This window comes from Scyliorhinus canicula, chromosome 7 (assembly GCF_902713615.1).
Source record: "Scyliorhinus canicula chromosome 7, sScyCan1.1, whole genome shotgun sequence".
Taxonomy (NCBI): domain Eukaryota; kingdom Metazoa; phylum Chordata; class Chondrichthyes; order Carcharhiniformes; family Scyliorhinidae; genus Scyliorhinus; species Scyliorhinus canicula.
In genome coordinates this window covers 115694048-115715423 of record NC_052152.1, presented here as the reverse complement: position 1 = coordinate 115715423, position 21376 = coordinate 115694048, and the positions used below count along the sequence as shown (strand labels likewise).

Below are 21376 nucleotides of genomic sequence, written 5' to 3'. Positions count from 1 at the left end.
CCCTCCGAGACAATCTAGTCCACTCCTCCACTACACCCAGTACCTCTACCATCACCCATGGCACCTTCCCATGCAGTCGCAGAAGGTGTAATACCTGCCCCTTTACCTCTTCCATGTTTAACATCCCAGACCCAAAACACTCATTCCAAGTTAAGCAGTGTTTCACTTGCATCTCTTCCAATCTGGTCTATTGCATTCGCTGCTCCCAATGTGGTCTCCTCTATATCGGAGAGACCAAACGCAGACTGGGTGATCGCTTTGCTGAGCATCTTCGGTCTGTCCGCATTCAGGATCCTGACCTTCCTGTTGCTTGCCATTTTAACAAAAGGCCCTGCTCCCATGCCCACACGTCTGTCTTTGGCCTGCTGCAATGTTCCACTGAAGCTCAACACAAACTGGAGGAACAAGATCTCATCTTCCGGTTAGGCACGCTACAGCCTTCTGGTCTCAACATTGAATTCAACAACTTCAGATGATCAGCCCCACCTCGACACATTTGTTTTCATTTTATTTTAACTGTCTTTTACCATTTATTTCTTTCCTGGACCTTTGTCCTCTTTGCTTCCCCTTCCCCTCCCCCTCACACCTATAGTTCATCCTCTGATGTTAGTTTCCCTGCTGTTTGACCTTTCACATCTTTTGTCCTCTCTGGGGACTGCCATTAGCACTCTTTCCCCTTGGTTTCTGTAGCCATAGAATTTACAGTGCAGAAGGAGGCCATTCGGCCCATTGAGTCTGCACCGGCTCTTGGAAAAAGCACCCTACCCAAGATCAACACCTCCACCCTATCCCCATAACCCAGTAACCCCACCCAACACTAAGGGCAATTTTGGACACTAAGGGCAATTTATCAAGGCCAATCCACCTAACCCGCACATCTTTGGACTGTGGGAGGAAACCGGAGCACCCGGAGGAAACCCACGCACACACGGGGAGGATGTGCAGACTCCTCACAGACAGTGACCCAAGCCGGAATCGAACTTGGGACCCTGGAACTGTGAAGCATTCGTGCTAACCACAATACTACCGTGCTGCCCCAAGTTTCCCTGGGTTTCTGTGGCTATGGCTCATCTTTCATTCTCACTCCACAGTATAAATATTTCCCACTCTCTCTGTCTGTTAGTTTTGACAAAGAGTCATCGTACTCGAAATGTTTTCTTTTCTCTCTATACAGAGGCTGCCAGACATGCTGAGATTTTCCAGCATTTTCCCTTTCGTTTCAGATTCCAGCATCCGCAGTAATTTGCTTTTATGTTGGGGCATGTATGGGCTACGACCATGGCTCCTCCCCCTTGAAGGGAGGTAAAAAGAGCAGTCGACCAACAGGCAGTTCTCAGCATTGGTTCAGTTGCAGGCAGGCACTGTTCTAAGTTGATTAAAGCCACGGTTTACTTCTACTCATTTCTCGAGTGAATTGATGGTCACATCAATCAGGGGTGAAAGGTTATCAGGGATAGGCAGGAATGTGGGGTTGGGGTTCTAATCAAATCAGCCATGATCTTATTGAATGGCAGAGCAAGCTCGAGGAGTCTTCTCATTCAGACATGTACGCATATCTCCAAACTGTCTGTTGACACAACAGTGACAAGATAAAGAAACCCCTTCTCACTCTGCTGGACCAATAATGAAATCCATGGACAACTTAACCATTTAAACCATCTCAAATGTACAATCATTCCTTCCACTTTTGACCACAGTCCTTCTGCTGCACACGGCATGGTAATGTGTGATGAAATGCAACCACAAAGACTGGTTTGTCATGGTGTGGTGATTCTCTCTGGTGTGGCACGGGATGGTGATTCTCTCTGGTGTGTCACGGTATAGTGATTCCCTCTGGTGTGGCACGGTATGGTGATTCTCTCTGATGTGGCACGGTATGGTGATTCTCTCTGGTGTGTCACGGTATAGTGATTCCCTCTGGTGTGGCACGGTATGGTGATTCTCTCTGGTGTGGCACGGTATGGTGATTCTCTCAGGTGTGGCACGTTATAGTGATTCTCCCTGGTGTGGGACGGTATAGTGGTTCCCTCTGGTGTGGCACGGTATGGTGATACCCTCTGGTGTGGCACGATATGGTGATTCTCTCTAGTGTGGCACGGTATGGTGATTCTCCCTGGTGTGGCATGGTATGGTGATTCCCTCTGGTGTGGCACAGTATGGTGATTCTCTCTAGTGTGGCACGGTATGGTGATTCTCTCTGGTGTGGCACGGTATGGTGATTCTCTCTGGTGTGGCACGGTATGGTGATTCTCTCTGGTGTGGCACGGTATGGTGATACCCTCTGGTGTGGCACAATATGGTGATACTCTCTGGTGTGGCACGGTATGGTGATTCTCCCTGGTGTGGCACGGTATGGTGATTCTCTCTGGTGTGGCACAGTATGGTGATTCTCTCTGGTGTGGCACGGTATGGTGATTCTCTCTGGTGTGGCACGGTATGGTGATACCCTCTGGTGTGGCACGGTATGGTGATTCTCTCTGGTGTGGCACAGTATGGTGGTTCTCCCTGGTGTGGCACGGTATAATGATTCTCTCTGGTGTGGCACGGTATGGTGATTCTCTCTGGTGTGGCATGGTATAGTGATTCTCAATGGTGTGCCACGGTATGGTGATTCTCTCTGGTGTGGCATGGTATAGTGATTCTCTCTGGTGTGGCACGGTATAGTGGTTCCCTCTGGTGTGCCACGGTATGGTGGCTCTCTCTGGTGTGGCACGGTATGGTGATTCTCTCTGGTGTGGCACAGTATGGTGATTCTCCCTGGTGCGGCACGGTATGGTGATTCTCTCGGGTGTGGCACAGTATGGTGATTCTCTCTGGTGTGGCACGGTATGGTGATTCTCGGTGGTGTTGCACGGTATGGTGATTCTCTCTGGTGTGGCACGGTATGGTGAAACTCTCTGGTGTGGCACGGTATGGTGATTCCCTCTGGTGTGGCACGGTATGGTGATTCTCTCTGGTGTGCCATGATATAATGATTCTCTCTGGTGTGCCATGGTATAGTGGTTCCCTCTGGTGTGCCACGGTATGGTGATTCTCTCTGGTGTGCCATGGTATAGTGATTCTCTCTGGTGTGGCACGGTATAGTGGTTCCCTCTGGTGTTGCACGGTACGGTGATTCTCTCTGGTGTGCCATGGTAAAGTGATTCTCCCTGGTGTGGCACGGTATGGTGATACTCCCTGGTGTGGCACGGTATGGTGATTCTCCCTGGTGTGGCACGGTATGGTGATTCCCTCTGGTGTGGCACGGTATGGTGATTCCCTCTGGTGTGGCACGGTATGGTGATTCTCCCTGGTGTGGCACGGTATAGAGATTCTCTCTGGTATGGCACGGTATGGTGATTCTCCCTGGTGTGGCACGGTATGGTGATTCCCTCTGGTGTGGCACGGTATGGTGATTCTCTCTGGTGTGGCACGGTATGGTGATTCTCCCTGGTGTGGCACGGTATGGTGATTCCCTCTGTTGTGGCACGGTATGGTGATTCCCTCTGTTGTGGCACGGTCTTGTGATTCTCTCTGGTGTGGCACGGTATGGTGATTCTCTCTGGTGTGGCACGGTATGGTGATTCTCTCCGGTGTGCCATGGTATAGTGGTTCCCTCTGGTGTGCCATGGTATACTGGTTCCCTCTGGTGTTCCACGGTATGGTGATTCTCTCTGGTGTGGCACGGTATGGTGATTCTCTCTGGTGTGTCACGGTATAGTGATTCCCTCTGGTGTGGCACGGTATGGTGATTCTCTCTGGTGTGGCACGGTATGGTGATTCTCTCAGGTGTGGCACGTTATAGTGATTCTCCCTGGTGTGGGACGGTATAGTGGTTCCCTCTGGTGTGGCACGGTATGGTGATACCCTCTGGTGTGGCACGATATGGTGATTCTCTCTAGTGTGGCACGGTATGGTGATTCTCCCTGGTGTGGCATGGTATGGTGATTCCCTCTGGTGTGGCACAGTATGGTGATTCTCTCTAGTGTGGCACGGTATGCTGATTCTCTCTGGTGTGGCACGGTATGGTGATTCTCTCTGGTGTGGCACGGTATGGTGATTCTCTCTGGTGTGGCACGGTATGGTGATACCCTCTGGTGTGGCACAATATGGTGATACCCTCTGGTGTGGCACGGTATGGTGATTCTCCCTGGTGTGGCACGGTATGGTGATTCTCTCTGGTGTGGCACAGTATGGTGATTCTCTCTGGTGTGGCACGGTATGGTGATTCTCTCTGGTGTGGCACGGTATGGTGATACCCTCTGGTGTGGCACGGTATGGTGATTCTCTCTGGTGTGGCACAGTATGGTGGTTCTCCCTGGTGTGGCACGGTATAATGATTCTCTCTGGTGTGGCACGGTATGGTGATTCTCTCTGGTGTGGCATGGTATAGTGATTCTCAATGGTGTGCCACGGTATGGTGATTCTCTCTGGTGTGGCATGGTATAGTGATTCTCTCTGGTGTGGCACGGTATAGTGGTTCCCTCTGGTGTGCCACGGTATGGTGGTTCTCTCTGGTGTGGCACGGTATGGTGATTCTCTCTGGTGTGGCACGGTATGGTGATTCTCCCTGGTGCGGCACGGTATGGTGATTCTCTCTGGTGTGGCACAGTATGGTGATTCTCTCTGGTGTGGCACGGTATGGTGATTCTCGGTGGTGTTGCACGGTATGGTGATTCTCTCTGGTGTGGCACGGTATGGTGAAACTCTCTGGTGTGGCACGGTATGGTGATTCCCTCTGGTGTGGCACGGTATGGTGATTCTCTCTGGTGTGCCATGATATAATGATTCTCTCTGGTGTGCCATGGTATAGTGGTTCCCTCTGGTGTGCCACGGTATGGTGATTCTCTCTGGTGTGCCATGGTATAGTGATTCTCTCTGGTGTGGCACGGTATAGTGGTTCCCTCTGGTGTGGCACGGTACGGTGATTCTCTCTGGTGTGCCATGGTAAAGTGATTCTCCCTGGTGTGGCACGGTATGGTGATACTCCCTGGTGTGGCACGGTATGGTGATTCTCCCTGGTGTGGCACGGTATGGTGATTCCCTCTGGTGTGGCACGGTATGGTGATTCCCTCTGGTGTGGCACGGTATGGTGATTCTCCCTGGTGTGGCACGGTATAGAGATTCTCTCTGGTATGGCACGGTATGGTGATTCTCCCTGGTGTGGCACGGTATGGTGATTCCCTCTGGTGTGGCACGGTATGGTGATTCTCTCTGGTGTGGCACGGTATGCTGATTCTCCCTGGTGTGGCACGGTATGGTGATTCCCTCTGTTGTGGCACGGTATGGTGATTCCCTCTGTTGTGGCACGGTCTTGTGATTCTCTCTGGTGTGGCACGGTATGGTGATTCTCTCTGGTGTGGCACGGTATGGTGATTCTCTCCGGTGTGCCATGGTATAGTGGTTCCCTCTGGTGTGCCATGGTATACTGGTTCCCTCTGGTGTTCCACGGTATGGTGATTCTCTCTGGTGTGGCACGGTATGGAGATTCCCTCTGGTGTGGCACGGTATGGTGATTCTCTCTGGTGTGGCACGGTATGGTGATTCACTCTGGTGTGGCACGGTATGGTGATTCTCTCTGGTGTGGCATGGTATGGTGATTCTCTCTGGTGTGGCACGGTATGGTGATTCTCTCTGGTGTGGCATGGTATGGTGATTCTCTCTATTGTACCACGGTATGGTGATTCCCTCTGGTGTGGCACGGTATAGTGATTCTCTCTGGTGTGGCACAGTATGGTGATTCTCTGTGGTGTGGCACGGTATGGTGATTCTCTCTGGTGCGGCACGGTATGGTGATTCTCTCTGGTGTGGCACGGTATGGTGATACCCTCTGGTGTGGCACGGTATGGTGATTCTCTCTGGTTGGGCACGGTATGGTGATCCTCTCTGGTGTGGCACGGCATGGTGATTCTCTCTGGTGTTGCACGGCATGGTGATTCTCTCTGGTGTGGCACAGTATGGTGATTCTCCCTGGTGCGGCACGGTATGGTGATTCTCTCGGGTGTGGCACAGTATGGTGATTCTCTCTGGTGTGGCACGGTATGGTGATTCTCGGTGGTGTTGCACGGTATGGTGATTCTCTCTGGTGTGGCACGGTATGGTGATTCTCTCTGGTGTGGCATGGTATGGTGATTCTCTCTATTGTACCACGGTATGGTGATTCCCTCTGGTGTGGCACGGTATAGTGATTCTCTCTGGTGTGGCACAGTATGGTGATTCTCTGTGGTGTGGCACGGTATGGTGATTCTCTCTGGTGCGGCACGGTATGGTGATTCTCTCTGGTGTGGCACGGTATGGTGATACCCTCTGGTGTGGCACGGTATGGTGATTCTCTCTGGTTGGGCACGGTATGGTGATCCTCTCTGGTGTGGCACGGCATGGTGATTCTCTCTGGTGTTGCACGGCATGGTGATTCTCTCTGGTGTGGCACAGTATGGTGATTCTCCCTGGTGCGGCACGGTATGGTGATTCTCTCGGGTGTGGCACAGTATGGTGATTCTCTCTGGTGTGGCACGGTATGGTGATTCTCGGTGGTGTTGCACGGTATGGTGATTCTCTCTGGTGTGGCACGGTATGGTGAAACTCTCTGGTGTGGCACGGTATGGTGATTCCCTCTGGTGTGGCACGGTATGGTGATTCTCTCTGGTGTGCCATGATATAATGATTCTCTCTGGTGTGCCATGGTATAGTGGTTCCCTCTGGTGTGCCACGGTATGGTGATTCTCTCTGGTGTGCCATGGTATAGTGATTCTCTCTGGTGTGGCACGGTATAGTGGTTCCCTCTGGTGTTGCACGGTACGGTGATTCTCTCTGGTGTGCCATGGTAAAGTGATTCTCCCTGGTGTGGCACGGTATGGTGATACTCCCTGGTGTGGCACGGTATGGTGATTCTCCCTGGTGTGGCACGGTATGGTGATTCTCTCTGGTGTGGCACGGTATGGTGATTCCCTCTGGTGTGGCACGGTATGGTGATTCTCCCTGGTGTGGCACGGTATAGAGATTCTCTCTGGTGTGGCACGGTATGGTGATTCTCCCTGGTGTGGCACGGTATGGTGATTCCCTCTGGTGTGGCACGGTATGGTGATTCTCTCTGGTGTGGCACGGTATGCTGATTCTCCCTGGTGTGGCACGGTATGGTGATTCCCTCTGTTGTGGCACGGTATGGTGATTCCCTCTGTTGTGGCACGGTCTTGTGATTCTCTCTGGTGTGGCACGGTATGGTGATTCTCTCTGGTGTGGCACGGTATGGTGATTCTCTCCGGTGTGCCATGGTATAGTGGTTCCCTCTGGTGTGCCATGGTATACTGGTTCCCTCTGGTGTTCCACGGTATGGTGATTCTCTCTGGTGTGGCACGGTATGGTGATTCTCTCTGGTGTGTCACGGTATAGTGATTCCCTCTGGTGTGGCACGGTATGGTGATTCTCTCTGGTGTGGCACGGTATGGTGATTCTCTCAGGTGTGGCACGTTATAGTGATTCTCCCTGGTGTGGGACGGTATAGTGGTTCCCTCTGGTGTGGCACGGTATGGTGATACCCTCTGGTGTGGCACGATATGGTGATTCTCTCTAGTGTGGCACGGTATGGTGATTCTCCCTGGTGTGGCATGGTATGGTGATTCCCTCTGGTGTGGCACAGTATGGTGATTCTCTCTAGTGTGGCACGGTATGGTGATTCACTCTGGTGTGGCACGGTATGGTGATTCTCTCTGGTGTGGCACGGTATGGTGATTCTCTCTGGTGTGGCACGGTATGGTGATACCCTCTGGTGTGGCACAATATGGTGATACCCTCTGGTGTGGCACGGTATGGTGATTCTCCCTGGTGTGGCACGGTATGGTGATTCTCTCTGGTGTGGCACAGTATGGTGATTCTCTCTGGTGTGGCACGGTATGGTGATTCTCTCTGGTGTGGCACGGTATGGTGATTCCCTCTGGTGTGGCACGGTATGGTGATTCTCTCTGGTGTGGCACAGTATGGTGGTTCTCCCTGGTGTGGCACGGTATAATGATTCTCTCTGGTGTGGCACGGTATGGTGATTCTCTCTGGTGTGGCATGGTATAGTGATTCTCAATGGTGTGCCACGGTATGGTGATTCTCTCTGGTGTGGCATGGTATAGTGATTCTCTCTGGTGTGGCACGGTATAGTGGTTCCCTCTGGTGTGCCACGGTATGGTGGTTCTCTCTGGTGTGGCACGGTATGGTGATTCTCTCTGGTGTGGCACAGTATGGTGATTCTCCCTGGTGCGGCACGGTATGGTGATTCTCTCGGGTGTGGCACAGTATGGTGATTCTCTCTGGTGTGGCACGGTATGGTGATTCTCGGTGGTGTTGCACGGTATGGTGATTCTCTCTGGTGTGGCACGGTATGGTGAAACTCTCTGGTGTGGCACGGTATGGTGATTCCCTCTGGTGTGGCACGGTATGGTGATTCTCTCTGGTGTGCCATGGTATAGTGATTCTCTCTGGTGTGGCATGGTATAGTGGTTCCCTCTGGTGTGCCACGGTATGGTGATTCTCTCTGGTGTGCCATGGTATAGTGATTCTCTCTGGTGTGGCACGGTATAGTGGTTCCCTCTGGTGTGGCACGGTACGGTGATTCTCTCTGGTGTGCCATGGTAAAGTGATTCTCCCTGGTGTGGCACGGTATGGTGATACTCCCTGGTGTGGCACGGTATGGTGATTCTCCCTGGTGTGGCACGGTATGGTGATTCCCTCTGGTGTGGCACGGTATGGTGATTCCCTCTGGTGTGGCACGGTATGGTGATTCTCCCTGGTGTGGCACGGTATAGAGATTCTCTCTGGTATGGCACGGTATGGTGATTCTCCCTGGTGTGGCACGGTATGGTGATTCCCTCTGGTGTGGCACGGTATGGTGATTCTCTCTGGTGTGGCACGGTATGGTGATTCTCTCTGGTGTGGCACGGTATGGTGATTCCCTCTGTTGTGGCACGGTATGGTGATTCCCTCTGTTGTGGCACGGTCTTGTGATTCTCTCTGGTGTGGCACGGTATGGTGATTCTCTCTGGTGTGGCACGGTATGGTGATTCTCTCCGGTGTGCCATGGTATAGTGGTTCCCTCTGGTGTGCCATGGTATACTGGTTCCCTCTGGTGTTCCACGGTATGGTGATTCTCTCTGGTGTGGCACGGTATGGTGATTCCCTCTGGTGTGGCACGGTATGGTGATTCTCTCTGGTGTGGCACGGTATGGTGATTCACTCTGGTGTGGCACGGTATGGTGATTCTCTCTGGTGTGGCATGGTATGGTGATTCTCTCTGGTGTGGCACTGTATGGTGATTCTCTCTGGTGTGGCACGGTATGGTGATTCTCTCTGGTGTGGCATGGTATGGTGATTCTCTCTATTGTACCACGGTATGGTGATTCCCTCTGGTGTGGCACGGTATAGTGATTCTCTCTGGTGTGGCACAGTATGGTGATTCTCTGTGGTGTGGCACGGTATGGTGATTCTCTCTGGTGCGGCACGGTATGGTGATTCTCTCTGGTGCGGCACGGTATGGTGATACCCTCTGGTGTGGCACGGTATGGTGATTCTCTCTGGTTGGGCACGGTATGGTGATCCTCTCTGGTGTGGCACGGCATGGTGATTCTCTCTGGTGTTGCACGGCATGGTGATTCTCTCTGGTGTGGCACGGTATGGTGGTTCCCTCTGGTGTGGCACGGTATGGTGATTCTCTCTGGTTGGGCACGGTATGGTGATTCTCTCTGGTGTGGCACGGTATGGTGATTCTCCCTGGTGTGGTACGGTATGGTGATTCTCCCTGGTATGGGACGGTATAGTGGTTCCCTCTGGTGTGGCACGGTATGGTGATTCTCTCTGGTGTGGCACGGTATGGTGATACCCTCTGGTGTGGCACGGTATGGTGATTCTCTCTGGTGTGGCACGATATGGTGATTCCCTCTGGTGTGGCACGGTATGGTGATTCTCCCTGGTGTGGCACAGTATGGTGATTCACTCTGGTGTGGCACAGTATGGTGATTCTCTCTAGTGTGGCACAGTATGGTGATTCTCTCTGGTGTGGCACGGTATGGTGATTCTCCCTGGTGTGGCACGGTATAGTGATTCCCTCTGGTGTGGCACAGTATGGTGATTCTCTCTAGTGTGGCACAGTATGGTGATTCTCTCTGGTGTGGCACGGTATGGTGATTCTCCCTGGTGTGGCACGGTATGGTGATTCTCCCTGGTGTGGCACGGTATAGTGGTTACCTCTGGTGTGGCACGGTATGGTGATACTCTCTGGTGTGGTATGGTATGGTGATTCTCTCTGGTGTGGGACGGTATAGTGGTTCCCTCTGGTGTGGCTCGGTATAGTGATTCTCTCTGGTGTGGAACGGTATGGTGATTCTCTCTGGTGTGGCACGGTATGGTGATTCTCCCTGGTGTGGCACGGTATGGTGATTCTCTCTGGTGTGGCACGGTATAGTGATTCTCTCTGGTGTGGCACGGTATGGTGATTCTCTCTGGTGTGGCACGGTATGGTGATTCTCTCTGGTGTACCACGGTATGGTGATTCTCTCTGGTGTGGCACGGTATGGTGATTCCCTCTGGTGTGGCACGGTATAATGATTCTCTCTGGTGTGCCATGGTATAGTGGTTCCCTCTGGTGTGCCACAGTATGGTGATTCTCTCTGGTGTGCCATGGTATAGTGATTCTCTCTCGTGTGGCACGGTATAGTGGTTCCCTCTGGTGTGGCACGGTACGGTGATTCTCTCTGGTGTGCCATGGTAAAGTGATTCTCCCTGGTGTGGCACGGTATGGTGATTCTCCCTGGTGTGGCACGGTATGGTGATTCCCTCTGGTGTGGCACGGTATGGTGTTTCTCTCTGGTGTGGCACGGTATGGTGTTTCTCTCTGGTGTGGCACGGTATAGTGATTCTCTCTGGTGTGGCACGGAATGGTGATTCTCTCCGGTGTGCCATGGTATGGTGGTTCCCTCTGGTGTGCCATGGTATGGTGGTTCTCTCTGGTGTGGCACGGTATAGTGGTTCCCTCTGGTGTGGCACGGTATAATGGTTCTCTCTGGTGTGGCACGGTATGGTGATTCTCTCTGGTGTGGCACGGTATGGTGATTCTCTCTGGTGTGGCATGGTATGGTGATTCTCTCTGGTGTGGCATGGTATGGTGATTCTCTCTGGTGTGGCACGGTATGGCAATTCTCTCTGGTGTGGCACGGTATGGTGATTCTCTCTGGTGTGGCATGGTATGGTGATTCTCTCTGGTGTGGCACAGTATGGTGATCCTCTCTGGTGTGGCACGGTATGGCGATTCTCTCTGGTGTGGCACGGTATGGTGATTCTTTATGGTGTGGCACACTATGGTGATTCTTTATGGTGTGGCACAGTATGGTAATTCTCTCTGGTGTGGCACGGTATGGTGATTCTCTCTGGTGTGGCATGGTATGGTGATTCTCTCTGGTGTACCACGGTATGGTGATTCCCTCTGGTGTGGCACGGTATAGTGATCCTCTCTGGTGTGGCACGGTATGGTGATTCTCTCTGGTGTGGCACGGTCTGGTGATTCCCTCTGGTGTGGCACGCTATGGTGATTTTCCCTGGTGTGGCACGGTATGGTTATTCTCCCTGGTGTGGCACGGTATGGTGATTCTCTCTGGTGTGGCACGGTATGGTGATTCCCTCTGGTGTGGCACGCAATGGTGATTCTCCCTGGTGTGGCACGATATGGTGATTCTCTCTGGTGTGGCACGGTATGGTGATTCTCCCTGGTGCGCCTTCACACAACCAGTCACTTTGGAATGTCACTTGCAATCGGTGAATAGATAGCAACAGATGAATTGGCAGAGTTGACTGTCATAGAATCAGAGAATTTACAGTGCAGATGGAGGCCAATCGGCCCATCAAGACTGCACCAGCCCTTGGAAAGAGCACCCTACCCAGTCCCACATCCCCATCCAATCCCCGTAACCCCACCTATCCTTCTGGACATGAAAGGGCAATTTATCTTTGCCAATCCAGCTAACCTGCACATATTTGGACTGTGGGAGGAAACTGGAGCACCCAGAGGAACCCACGCAGACGCAAGAACATGCAGACTCCGCACAGACAGTGACCCGGCAGGGAATCGAACCTGGGACCCTGGAGCTGTGAAGCAACAGTGCTACCCACAATGCTACCGTGCTGCCCTCAGCAATGCAGCTCTTTTTCCACCTCATTTTCAACATTTTAATGTCTGGTGAAGCAAACTGTTCAATGAAAATAACAAAAAAAAACCTTTTCTAGTATCCTGATGATTTCCCTGTAACTCTATGTACAGCTCTCTCAGGAGATTTTTTTTGTCATATTTTGGACGTGATCACCATTTTGTGCGCTGTATATTGTATGTCCTTTGTTTACTCAGAAGTTCATCGCATCGTCAGTTGATCATTACAGCGTATTTTGTTTCAGCAATCTCTTTAGGGGAAATCATAGAACATAGAACATAGAACAGTACAGCACAGAACAGGCCCTTCAGCCCTCAATGTTGTGCTGAGCCATGATCACCCTACTCAAACCCACGTATCCACCCTATACCCGTAACCCAACAACCCCCCCCTTAACCTTACTTTTATTAGGACACTACGGGCAATTTAGCATGGCCAATCCACCTAACCCGCACATCTTTGGACTGTGGGAGGAAACTGGAGCACCCAGAGGAAGCCCACGCACACAGGGGGAGGACGTGCAGACTCCACACAGACAGTGACCCAGCCGGGAATCGAACCTGGGACCCTGGAGCTGTGAAGCATCTATGCTAACCACCATGCTACCCTGCTGTAATAAATATGTTTAACTTTGGTTCCTGCCATGGTTACTGCCCCATTAAACAAGAGGGATAAATGTGGCTTCCCAGGCCATTGCCTGATTAAACAAGGAGAGATAGGCAGCGTGTGAATGTGTCAGATTTCCCTCAACACCAAGAGATGCCAATGCAGCAGGTGAAATAGTGACAGAATCAGTTTCCAACAGTGGCCGATGAGCTTAGAATCAGAGAATCCAGTCGCTGCGAAAGAAGCTGTTCAGCCAATCAAGGCTGTGCAAACTCATTGATATTTTGTTCTCCAATCAGCTCCATTCCCTGCACTTCCACCTTAAAAGAAACCCATCTAAAATCCAACACACGAGCAAAAATCTCTGATTCGAATTGGCGTGCTTATATTTGCTATTACTTTATGTTTTGGCTCCAGCTTTATTTAAACACTGTGCATGAGTAAGTAAGTGGAATTGCTTAGTGAGTTGGGACAATGGTGCAAGGAAGTGCAGGAACAGGAGTAGGCCATCCGAGCCTTCGAACATGTTCTACAATTTAATGATATTGAGGTCATGGCTGATCTATATCATGTCCCTCTATACTCCTGTCTAACAAAAGTCAATAGAGATTTTAATTAACGCACATTCTGAACAGATTTTTGGAACAAAAGAGTTTAGATTTGAAGAAGTGTTTCCGACATCACCCCGTGCTTGGTCTGGCTTTAATTTTTAGTTTCTGTCCCCTTGTTCTGAACACCCCTCCAGGCGAGATTCTCTGATTCTGCGGCTATGTCCGGAGAATGCTTCTAGTCTTACGACCAAAAGGTCAGCGCCGCCCCCGCACTGATGCTCCGTCCACTAGGGAGTTAGCAGCCAAGCCACGTAAAGCCCTACCTTCCCCCCTGTAACCCCCCCTCGCCACCTATGGACCACCTCCACCAGTCCCTCCAGACCTGCCGAAGCCCCCCCTGCCAGCGGAATGGCTCCCCCCCCTGACTATGGCGGCGCTGGACACAGTCCGCAGTCACCACACCAGGTTTACGAAAGTTGAGAGGACTCACGACAGACGGTCGGGAAGTCGGCCCATCGGGGGGCAGAGCATTGTGGGAAGGCCTCAGGTATGTCCTCAGGCTGTCCCAATGGCGGTGCAGCGTACACCTCGAGTACGCCGATTTTATGGGGCAGGGCATTGGAGAAATAGCACCGCCCCGATTTTGGAGTAAAAAGGGATTCTCCGGCCGATCGGCGAACGCAATTTTGGCGTCGGCAGTCGGATAATCGTGCCCATATTTTCTCTATTTACTCCAAAAAATTCTGGGCAGGATTCTCTGTTTCTGAGACCAGTGTTGACGCCAATGCAGAATCAGTGGAATTTCACAACAGCGAACTGGCGCCGCACCTGAACCGATTCAGCGACCGTGGAGGGGCTAGCACCAGCACCACATGGAATACAAGCGATTCCAATGAGAAACGGTGCGGGATTCGCCGGGTCCATCATTGACACTCAGGAGGCTGACAAGCTGCAGCTGCATATACACACATCACTCTCCACATGTACCATCCCAGCCACAAGATGGCAGTAAGGAGAGCAAGGTTCGTGGTCGCAAAGTTGGAGACCCTCATGAACTCTGTGGATGAGAACAGGATGACCCTGTACCCCAGCCCGGGAAGGAGCATGCCAGCTGCTGCCATTCATCATGCCTGGGTGCAGGTGGCAGAGACAGTCAATGCCTGAGGCAACATTGTCCGGACCAGCCAGCAGTGCCGTAATAAATTGCACAACCTCCTCATGGCGGCCAGGGTGAGTAGGCAGCAGTGTGCCCCAGCACTAAACCCCTGTCCCACACACCTGTAACCCGAAACCCCCTCTCCTCAACCGGAGAGCACCGAACCCCACCCTGCACCACATGACAGCACCAATACCGGCCGCCATGACTGTTGCCCTGGCCACTGAAGCCACCAGCTACCCAACCCCTGGGCTACATGAGTCTGACTGTCTAAAACTGTCGTTTTCTGTTCCCCCCTTACCCCAGGAGAAGGCCACACAGAACTGTTGGGGGCGGGAGAAGACAGGAGGGCGACCTGCGGCCCTCACTGTGGCAGAACAGAGGGCCCTGGATGTGGTCAGCAGTCTGGAGGAAAGGGAGGTCACCGAGGTGGAGTTTTGCCGTGGCCGAGGAAGTGAAATCCCGCTTAGTTGTGGTTCCCCATGCTACGTGTGTCAACTACCCTCACCCCTACCCTCACTCCCACCCTCACCCCCACCACACACCAGCCCCACACCACCCTAACCCTACACCACCCCAACATCACCACCAGACTCACACTACAGCCCCTCCCCGCATCCCCAACGCTCATCCCTATTCCCTCCCGGCCCGCGATCCAATCATGCGTCTGTCTTGTGTATTACAGGAGCTGCTGGTGATGGGGTGGGTCATCTGGCATCCCCTGCCCCCAGCCAGTGCCATAGCCAGAGCCCCCCATGTGAGCCAAGCAGCCATGGGAGCAGGTTGGACATCAGCTCTCCGCCCAAGACTCAGGTGACCCCGGAGCTCGGGTTGGAGGATGACACAGATTTCCTGTCACAGCTGTCTGCAACACCCTCCAGCATCCCAGAGACATTCACCTCGGTTGGGCACTTTAGTGAAGAGGCTCCGAGGACACTATCTGGTGCTCACCACACAGCTGACCCGATACAGCAGATGAAAGTCGGAACACCTGAGGGGCCGGACGTTCGGAGGGCAGGCCGACCCCAGGAACTATGGTTTTCGGGCTTCTGCAACAGACAGTCCCATCAATCATGGAGATTCAGCGCAGAGCCAGGGACTACATGAAGGGTTGTCTGCGAGCATCCACTACCAGCAGGTGTAGCTGGAGGAGTCCAACCACGTGCAGCAGCAGGAGGTGGTGCCAACGCTGCATGCTAACCAGGCCAACATGGCATGGGTGGCGTCCGGGTTGAGAGGCATTTGGGCGGCTATGTGTCGGCATGTCGAAGGGCTGGGACGTTCTGCGCAGGCGCAGGCTGAGGCCCTGGACAGGGCTGACCTCTCACAGGCAACAATGTGCTAGACTCACCTGGACATTGCAGTGGCGTTCTTGAACGTGGCCCAGTCACAGCAGGCCATGGCTGGGAACGTCAGCGGCATTGCCCAGGCGCTGGTCAACTGTGGCACAGACACAGAGGGAGATGTCCCAGTCCCAGAGGGAGATGGCGCAATCACTGGCTGATGTGACACAAACCTAGAAGATGGTGGCACAGTCGCTGCGTGGTAAGGCGCAGTCCCAGACTGAGATGGTCCACTCCCTGTGCTCCATGACTACAAGCGTGCAGACTCTGGTCGAGACCAGAGCGGGCCTCCAGGACTGGCAGCACCAGGTGATGGGGGAGCCTCAGGGGATAGCTCCACTTACTACCCATCCCATGGAGTAGCCTGGGGGCCATTGGGCACCCCGAAGGACGAGGAAGTGATGGGGCCCGTGCTGGTGACTCCCGCAGGGGCAGTGCTGGAACACCCCAGCACCTCGGACTCCCCTCCTCCTGTCCCTGGTGCATCTGGTGGGCAGCGGGCAGACTAGGGCAGCAGCATGCCATCTGGGACACCCGAGCAGCAGCCAGGCCCATCCAGGCCCGGTCGCCCCAGAAGTCACCAGCCAACGGGAACCCAGGTCGTAGGGCAGGAATCACAGCAGGCCACCTCCACTTCTGCTGTACCGTCTGGGAATCTACCTGGGCATAGTGTTAGGCCAGAAAGTTAGACATCACTTAGATGGCATGGGTGCAGGGCACAGATTTCTTACAGGGTTTAGGGCACAAATCTGTAGCTATTTGTTCACATTAAACACCTGTTCACACTGTTACAACCTGTCTCAGGTGCTCTGTCAGATGGGTGCGAGGGGTGGGTGGTCTGGGCTGGCCAGATGTTGGGGGAATGGGCGGGTGTTGTGGGTAGCCCAGCACCCACCCCCCCCCCCCCATCCGTCCTCACCACCCTCACCCCAGGCACCGTGTGGTGGAATGGCCAGCTCACATGCAGGGATCACTTAGGTGGACGGTGGAAAGTGCTACCTGGGCAGAAGTCAGACATTAATCCCCACACCCCACCACTACCCGCCCAGTTGGTGAACCTGGAGGTAATCAGAGCATCCCATGCTGGTTGCCCCTGGCGCACAACTCGTGCGGACTCCCTTGCCTGCCTGGGCCTCATGTCCTGCCTATTGTCCTCCCTCTCTCGCATCCTCCTCATCAGATGAGGCTGGCGTTCCTCCTCCTCATCCAACACATCGCTCGATCACGCTCCTGGTCGATGTATGGGCGACGTTGTAGCGGGTCTCTACGTCGGCCTGTGGCCTCTGGATAAGTGTCATAAGCCACAACTGCAGTGTGTAACCCTTGTCGCCCAGGAGCCAACCCCCCATCCTGAACATGTCAGGAATCGTCGAGTGTGCCAGGATGAAGTCGCCGTGCACACTGCCAGGTATCAGGCACAGACTTGTACGATGCGCAGCTGATGGTCACATATCAACTGCACGTTCATCGAGTGGAACTCCTTTCAGTTTGTGTAGAACGGCCTGTCATCTGCAGGTGCAAGTAGGGCGACATGCACCCCATCGACCATCCCCTGGTGGGTTCGTCCACATTGAAATGGATGCATTGAACCGCCTGGGCATATCAGGCATCCATGACGGTGAGAATACACCTGTGCACCAAGGTCTGTGAGATGCCGCACAGGTCCCCACTCGGTGCCTGGAGGGACCCTGTCGCTAAGCGTAAACGTTAAGGGCAACCAACACCTTGTCAGCCACTGGGAGCGGGTGTCCTCCCCACCCACGTGGTGCCAGGTGTGCCATCATCTGGCAGATATGTTGCATTGTCTCTCTGCTCAGCTGGAGTCTTCGATGGCATGCCCTGACCAGCAGGTCCTCGAATGACAGGCGCTGCCCGTACACACGAGCGGTGCCTCCTTTGCACCTCCTTCTCCTCGGCCTGTTGGGTGGCTCACTCTCCATCCTGGGTGGCTGCCACCTGTCCCTCTGTGGCATGCTCCACTGCTGCAGCATCCTCCTCCTCGAGCAGCTGCAGGACATCCCCCAGGGCTGCGGCGACTAGCAGGATGGCCACAATTGCGGTTGAATTCCAACATCCATTATATGCAGAGTGTGAAAGGCCGACATGTTAGCATGGCGCATACCCCCTGCTCAACCAGGTTCACTGGGCTACAAGGTGTCCGCAGTTGGCATCATGGGCTCTGCCCCCACATGTCCCCCCACCAATCCCCGAACCCTTGGGCCCATCATTGGGCAGCACTCTGGGGGCCTCTGGCCTTAGCGCATGTTCTTGATGTGAGGGGTACTGTCGGCTGGCACTGCCCTCACCAGGAGTATGCACCGTGGCCCCCAGAGGGGCTACTGTGAGTGTTGCCCTGGGGGGGCTACCGTTGGGTAGCGGCTGGGTGTGGGGGCGTGGCGGAGGGTAGGGTGAGAGCGGTGTGGGGAAACCCACACAGTCAGTATCAGTCTGCAGAACCAGGCGCATGGTGGGTGGTCAGTGGGGTGTGCAGCATGTTGCCGCGGTAATGGCGGTCCATGCCTGGGCACCGCCTCAGGCCGGTGGGTGGGGGGGTCACCCGGGCCACTTGCCCTGTTCCCCCCCCCCATCACCCCCCCTCTCCCATCCCTGCAGGGACCCCCACCCCAGTCAGCCTGGCCAGTGTCTAGCCCGGCATCTCACAGTCGTTTCTCTTTGTGTCCTACCTACTCTCTCTCTCTGTCCTTTGTCAGCCGTGACGCTGGTTTCACGATTTTTAAAGCACAAGTGAAGCGCACAGTCAGGAACTCGGCCATCGAAGGAGGAGAATCGCAAAGGCCCCGGAGAATACCCGGTCAGGCCCGTTAATAATATGCAAACAGTGTTTACTGTACGTGCGTTCCAGTACGCATTGACGCCGCTGTTGAGGTGACAGAGAATTGCGATTTGGCAACAAATTGGCACCCGTCACGTTTTGGCGTCGGAACCTATTCTCTGTCCAATCACTTTTCACGATTCCGGCATCAGCCAATGGAGTGACTTCAATAACACTCCCACCTTCAGATGTACTATTTCTCACAGATTATTGCTTCCAGGGCAGCACGGTAGCATAGTGGTGAGCACAATTGCTTCACAGCTCCAGAGTCCCAGGTTCGATTCCGGCTTGGGTCACTGTCTGTTCGGAGACTGCACATCCTCCCCGTGTGTGCGTGGGTTTCCTCCGGGTGCTCCGGTTTCCTCCCACAGTCCAAAGATGTGCAGGTTAGGTGGATTGGCCACGATAAATTGCCCTTAGTGTCTAAAATTGCCCTTAGTGTTGGGTGGGGTTACTGGGTTATGGGGATTGGGTGGAGGTGTTGACCTTGGGTAGGGTGCTCTTTCCAAGAGCCGGTGCAGACTCGATGGGCCGAATGGCCTCCTTCTGCACTGTAAATTCTATGATAATCCATACTTTTCAAGTATTTTCATCCCATTTAGTTCCCTCTAGGGGTGAATATTAACCTAACAAAAACACCAATTTCACTATACCCTCCTACTCATCCTTGTGTGCTGAGTGCAGCCGCAAGATTTTTCTCTTTCCAACTATACTGCCCACTTGTATGATGTGGATGTCACCCTGTGAAGATCCAGGAGGCCGAGCAGTTGAGTAAACAGTAGATTAGTCACAGGAAACTGCCCCTACATCGGGACTACCAGGATGCCGGTTCCAGTGTGGCTGGGTCTTGTACAATCTGATTACAAGCCTCAGCTTAGTGGGCCACTGCCCACTAGCAGGGAAGCTTGTATTCCACAAGTCCCCCGGGGAGATTGATTAGAGTTACCTGCTGGGCCTCATGAGGGTTATTTCAGGCTGCGTCTCCCTTTTTGAGGGATAGCTGGCTGGTGATTTAACCTGAGCATCACCACACCTCAGGCAACGGGTGAGAATGAGAAGATGGTCTGGGAATTGAACCCATGCTGTTGGGCCCCGCTCTACGTCATAAACCAGCTGTCTAGCCAACAAAGCTAACCAATCCTTACCTTGTGTGATACACCCTGTTTAAATAGAAGTACACAGGCTCGTGATATTAGTGCCACATACAGAAAATATCCTGAAATTATAGTCATTATTTTTCCAGTGTATCTGACGTGCACATATGTGCAGAAACGAAGAGGATCTCATTTTACTTTGTGGTGACAAATTCCTCTGACCTGTCGAAACCTCTTCCCAAGACTGCTGTCGAAGAAGCAATCAGGTATGACTTAAATCACTTGTGTAGAAATTGCTGGAAGAAAATGCGCAATGAGCGGTCCCTTTCGATGAAGCTTCGACTGATGTTGTGTTTTTAACCATTTCAGAATGGTCAGACCGCGATTCAATAATGCCTTTTCCCTGGATGATCGCACTTTGGAGTTTCTGGGGATCGAACCCACCTTGGCCCCACGCAGTGAACCATCTGTTATGGTTTGGCTGATTGTATTTGGTGTTATCATGGGCTTGATTGTGGTCGGTTTCATTGCGATTACCATCACCGGTCACCGTGACAAGATTAAGTGAGTATTTTGAGTTATTTTTCAGCCCCATTGAAGGGTCTGAGTTCCAGAAAGGATGGATATTGTTGAAATAACACTTGGGGAGCAGGGAATGTTATAAAATGGCTTTTGCTGAAGAAATGAAATGGGTGAAAGTTGAGTTAATGGGGGGGCACTTGGTAGATACTGTAATCTGTATTGAGGGATATCTTCCCATGAACATTCTCTTATTCCTGTTTCTATGATCTTATAGACACATATAATCATAGAATCTTATGCCATGTAAGGAGACCATTCGGTCCTTCATGTTTGTCCTGGAGATCTTTGAAGGAGCTGTTCAATCTCAATTGATGATAAGAATCTATTTTACCTCACGGTGTCATGTCTGTAGACATACATTTTCGATGGCAGTGCACCTATTCGCCATCTGTTCCATCTAGACTGCAGTTGGCAAGGAGTCCATGGATATCTTCAGCCAGAAATGCGTTGCCCACCATGTTGGATTAGGCTTCTCCATTGGTGCTTATTTATTGAATTATTCATGGATGCAGGCATTGTTGGCTAAGCCCAACATTTATTGCCCATTGCTATACCAGTGGTTAGCACTGCTGCCTCAAAGCGCTCGGGATAAGTTTCAGTTCCGGTCTTGGCTGACTGTATCGAATTTGCACATTTGTGGTGGAGAATTCCAGGGCGCGCTAGCCGGCCGAAGGGGGGGTCTATTTTGCGGGCCGGGTCCATGAGCGATATCCGCCATGAAGCAAGGCGCGGCTGCTGCCGGTGTGCACATGCGCGGCTACGGACCCGGCAATTCGTCAAGGCCGCACGTCAAGCATCACGCGGCTGACGCGGCCGATGACGTCAGCCGCGCATGTGCAGGTTGGACAACGCCAACCCGCGCATGCGCAGTTGGCGTCTTTCTCCTCAGCCGCCCGGCAAGACGTGGCGGCTTGACCTTGCCGGGCGGCGGAGGGGAAAGAGTGCGTCTGTTTTGGACGCTGGACCGATGATCGGTGGGCACCGATCGCGGGCCTGTCCCCTCCCGAGCTCAGTCGTGGTGCTCCCGTGCCAATCGGGCCTCTAGATGCCCCAAAC

General features: G+C 53.1%; 1 protein-coding gene across 1 annotated transcript in view; it reads left to right on the top strand.

Moving 5' to 3' along the window:
* cltrn (collectrin, amino acid transport regulator) overlaps positions 1-21376 on the top strand; it is a 67564-nt gene that overhangs the window by 39413 nt on the left and 6775 nt on the right. Inside the window, exons 4-5 of the mRNA XM_038802740.1 lie at positions 19888-20004; positions 20108-20302. Coding sequence (XP_038658668.1) covers positions 19888-20004; positions 20108-20302 — 312 coding nt within the window. The remainder of the gene's footprint in view (positions 1-19887; positions 20005-20107; positions 20303-21376) is intronic.